General features: G+C 38.3%; 1 protein-coding gene across 1 annotated transcript; it reads left to right on the top strand.

Moving 5' to 3' along the window:
- The first annotated feature begins 1,404 nt into the window (after window positions 1-1,404).
- LOC116378207 (zinc finger C2HC domain-containing protein 1A-like) lies at window positions 1,405-3,996 on the top strand. The gene is made up of 4 exons (XM_031840032.1): window positions 1,405-1,490; window positions 2,043-2,116; window positions 2,915-3,031; window positions 3,219-3,996. Exons 1-4 carry the CDS (start codon window positions 1,472-1,474, stop codon window positions 3,252-3,254), a joined length of 246 nt encoding a protein of 81 aa, XP_031695892.1. The 5' UTR covers window positions 1,405-1,471; the 3' UTR covers window positions 3,255-3,996.
- Window positions 3,997-4,039: the final 43 nt, after the last annotated feature.

The raw sequence follows: 4,039 nt of genomic DNA on the forward strand, positions 1-4,039 counted from the left end.
AAGGGAGAGCTGATTGTTAATTTATGATAAGTTTATATGTTTCTGTCCTCAGATGAGTTGTTTTATTATTTATTTATTTTTAATTGATGATGTGACAGTGATCTGGTGTCTCCTGGATCAATTAAGGGAATTTGAAAACCCAAACCTCCTCTCTCCTTCTGTCCTCCTCTCCCCTCCCTCTCTCTTCTCCTCCTGTCTCTAAAAGATAAATAGAACTCAAGTTATAGTTTAAAAATCAGGTGAACAGATTATTTATTCATCAAAACGTGTGTGTGTGTGTGTGTGTGTGTGTGTGTGTGTGTTAGACAGACAGACAGAGAGAGAGAGGGAGATCACATAGAGCAGAGAGCCAGTGTGAGAACAGTGGTCTTGTTGTGATGAAGTCAGCGAGGCCATAGCCAGTCAGCATCTGGCTGTGAATTACTTCATTCAGATGACACATGTGCTCAATATGCCAAACTGGGAACTTCCGAGTGCCCTGGGAAAGTGTTTGAGCCAACAAATGCAACAAGGGAATACACTAGTTTTATTGTTTGGGAGCTATGATCACAGTCATCTCATGAGGTCCGTCAGCAGGCAAGGTTGACATATAAAAAGTCCAACCAATTTGTAAAAATGTGTGATTGAATTATGCAGGAATTGTATATAGGCATACCTAATAAATACATATTTTTGTATCTTATATGCTAACGAGTACCTTTCTACTCACTATATCACTGAATCAAGCTAAAGTTGTTGCCCTTGCAGCTCAGAATCTACTAGATTTCAGTAAAATTAGGTAGGGTGATCCTTGCCTGATATAAAATTGTTTATTAGTTAGTTTAATGTAATGCCATATTTGGAAATAATGATAACACCGAGGGAACAGGGGGTTACCTCCAACGCCCCATCACTGTTCAAAGTACACGCGGAACCCACCGGCTAGACCGTGCGGTAACATCCAATGAAATACTCTGATGTTAGCACATGAAGCAGTACAACACAATCCAGTTGCTATTGGAAGCCAAAGATCAGTAATGTCAAGACGCTTCGCTCTCATTTCCAGCCAATGAAAACCACTGTCTGTTAGACCGTCAGACCCGAAATATATTGTCACAGGGAAGATCCTACAAACTGAATTATATAGAACTGTATATAAATGATACATACATGAATTAATATTATGAGAAAATCCTCGTAATACAACACGACCAACATAAGACATAGCTATATTTTGCATATGCGAGAGGAAACTCCTAAATGTGTAGTTGTCAAAGCACTATCAGTAACTTACAAAGACCCTAAATATTGATGCATTCCGCATGCATTGCAACTGTACATTTTCTGGAAAACTAGAGGTGATGTTACCAATTTGTGACTGTGTCCTCCGTATTTTAGCGAAGCCGGAAGTGGATAGGGGTGAATCCTCTCACTTCCACTGGCTACTTTTGGCCGCCTGTAACAACAGCAGCATCAGACAAGGGATAACCTAATGATGGAAGAATTTGAAGGTGAACGAAATTGACGTTTATGTGTTTATTTATTTCGATGTTTCGTGGCAAAGTCGAGCTTACAGCCTCTCCATTTTCATTATTTCAATTTGACGGATACAGCACTGCATTAGCATTCAATTTTTGTCAGCGACCTCTTTTTGTGTGTGTGGGATTTAGCCTAAGTAATGCTAGTTTAACGTCAGGGCCGAAGATGAAGCTAGCTCCGACTGTCTCTGAATGGGTGTGATCCCTACATTAGCCATAGGAGCTATCCAGTGTTAGCATACTGCTACCTAAAGAACCGTGACATAAATGAAAGCATAGTAGTGCATTTAGCCCTTAAATGTAGGTAATAACGTCTGCCGTGCCGTTATGCCATTGTGGGAACAACAGTATTACATTTATGTGAGAGAACATAACGTTTAGCATTTAACTATGTGTTGTCGCCAACAAACCCAATGTTTGTGTACAGCTGGTAAAGATAAAGGTGGCCAGCTGTGGTGCATTCATGTTATCTGTGATATAAAACTTCCTTCACTATAACCAGAATTGCATCTTTTATTCTTACAGACAATGATGCTCCTCCTGCTGGGGATCTGACTCAATGCGAAACCTGTAACAGATCCTTCCTCCCTAAAGTCCTGGTAAAAAAAAATATTTTACGTCTTATACGTGTAAGATTTTAGTCTACATGATTTAAAACCCTGACCAAGGACTTGCTGTAGTATAATGTATGTAAATGTCGATAATGGTTGGCTGCTATGTAATAGAATTTGTCACCAAGGAATCAAACCCGAAAAAACAAATGCTGTGTTTGTACACTTGAAGCACTATTGAGATTACTTACAACACTTCTTTACATAATTGTTGTTGTGTAAAGCATTTTGTACACATTCTTATCTATATAGTAGTTACAGACATAGATAAAGACAAATATGATGCATATGTTCATTAATACCACTATATTTGCTGTCATCATTACAGTCTGTGTTTTGCTAACATGACTAAAACATAATACAGAGATGGGTTTTATCACATAAAAGCTACAATGATCTCAATAAGAACATATTGTTTTCCTGTGATGCCAATACACACATTTGTGCACTTCTACAAGCACTCAACCGAATTAGTTGTCAAATAATGTGTTATGCATTTGTTGGCATGTGTGTATTTGTGTGAACAACTTTGTAGTTTGTATTTAGATTTTCCTTGAAAGATGTTTTGCATTCTTTACTTCACAGCTGTCACAGAAATCACACATGTCTTGCTCTCTGACTCTTTCAAAACAACAAAAAATAATCATTTCCGAATTGTGATTGAGACAAAATGGCAGATAGGGTAATAGAGAGGCACAGATCTCAAATGTTTCCCAAACACATGTCGAGACACATTACGTTTGTGTAGTTGTTGTGTCCTGTGCATCTTTTTTTCTCTCACTACAGCAAAGGCATGCGAAAATCTGCCAAAAGTCAGCAACCAAAAGGAGGAAGGTTTTTGACTCTAGCCGACAGAGAGCTGAGGGTACAGACCTCCCCACGCTCAAACCCCTCAAACCAAAGGTAAGACTACACCTTAGGGGGGGGGGGGGGGGGTTCAATTTGATTTAATAGGAAGAGAAAAACTGCTCAAAGTTGTACATCTCTGTGTAGAATCTCTGTCCGAAAATAACTGCAAGAACAGTTTCATGACATTTGAATATGTACAATTCAGCCTATATAAATGTAGGCGCTTTCAATTGTATTTCAGTCACAAGGTTCATCTTCTACTGGGAAAGTAAGTTGATTTGTCTTTTTTTTCATTTGTCCTTTCTTTCTGTGTACATTAGTTTTTAGTGGCACGATTAATCAGCTGAAGCCCAAATGGCGTTTCCTCAGATCCCTCACTGTTTCTGGCTTTATAGATACTGGTTTCCCCTCTTTGAGCCATTGGCTTAAATAGTCTGGATGCGTGTCAACTCATACTGGTGGTATTAACAAACACACTGAATCTGTGGTATTTTCCTTTCCTTTCCACAACTAAAAATCTTAAGATGTAGCCATGATAATTTCATTTTCTTTCAACATAACTGTGTTGACAGTATGACCCCCTATCTTCTCAAGCTGCACTGATTCTTTTGAACCTGTTGTAGACTTATACTCTTACTCTTTGACAACTCACCTTCAGAATACAGAGCTCGGCCAAAAGCTGTCTGTCTGTTTGTCTTAGTTTGTTCTTGTAAACTTCTCTGCTGGCTGAGACAAAGCAGCCAGGACAGAGGACAGGAGGAATGACATACTACTGTATGTGATACCTGTGTTCTTCATTATTATCATTTATAAACTTCACTCAGGACAATTTAGATTTGTTTCCAGTCATTAGTGGCTTTGCTGTTGTAAACATAGCTGTTGCTGCTCTAGAACCAATATTTAGTTATACCTAAATTACAAATAACTTCTATTCCTGTTCAGATCATTTAGTCATGAAAAAGTATTGATAAGAGTGGCTCCTTGTACTAAAATCCTAAAGATACCTATCCGTACCTGAAGGCCACATTTATATATATATATATATATATATACATATATACA

This window comes from Anarrhichthys ocellatus, unplaced genomic scaffold (genome assembly GCF_004355925.1).
Source record: "Anarrhichthys ocellatus isolate YVR2014 unplaced genomic scaffold, GSC_Weel_1.0 scaffold2208, whole genome shotgun sequence".
NCBI lineage: Eukaryota > Metazoa > Chordata > Actinopteri > Perciformes > Anarhichadidae > Anarrhichthys > Anarrhichthys ocellatus.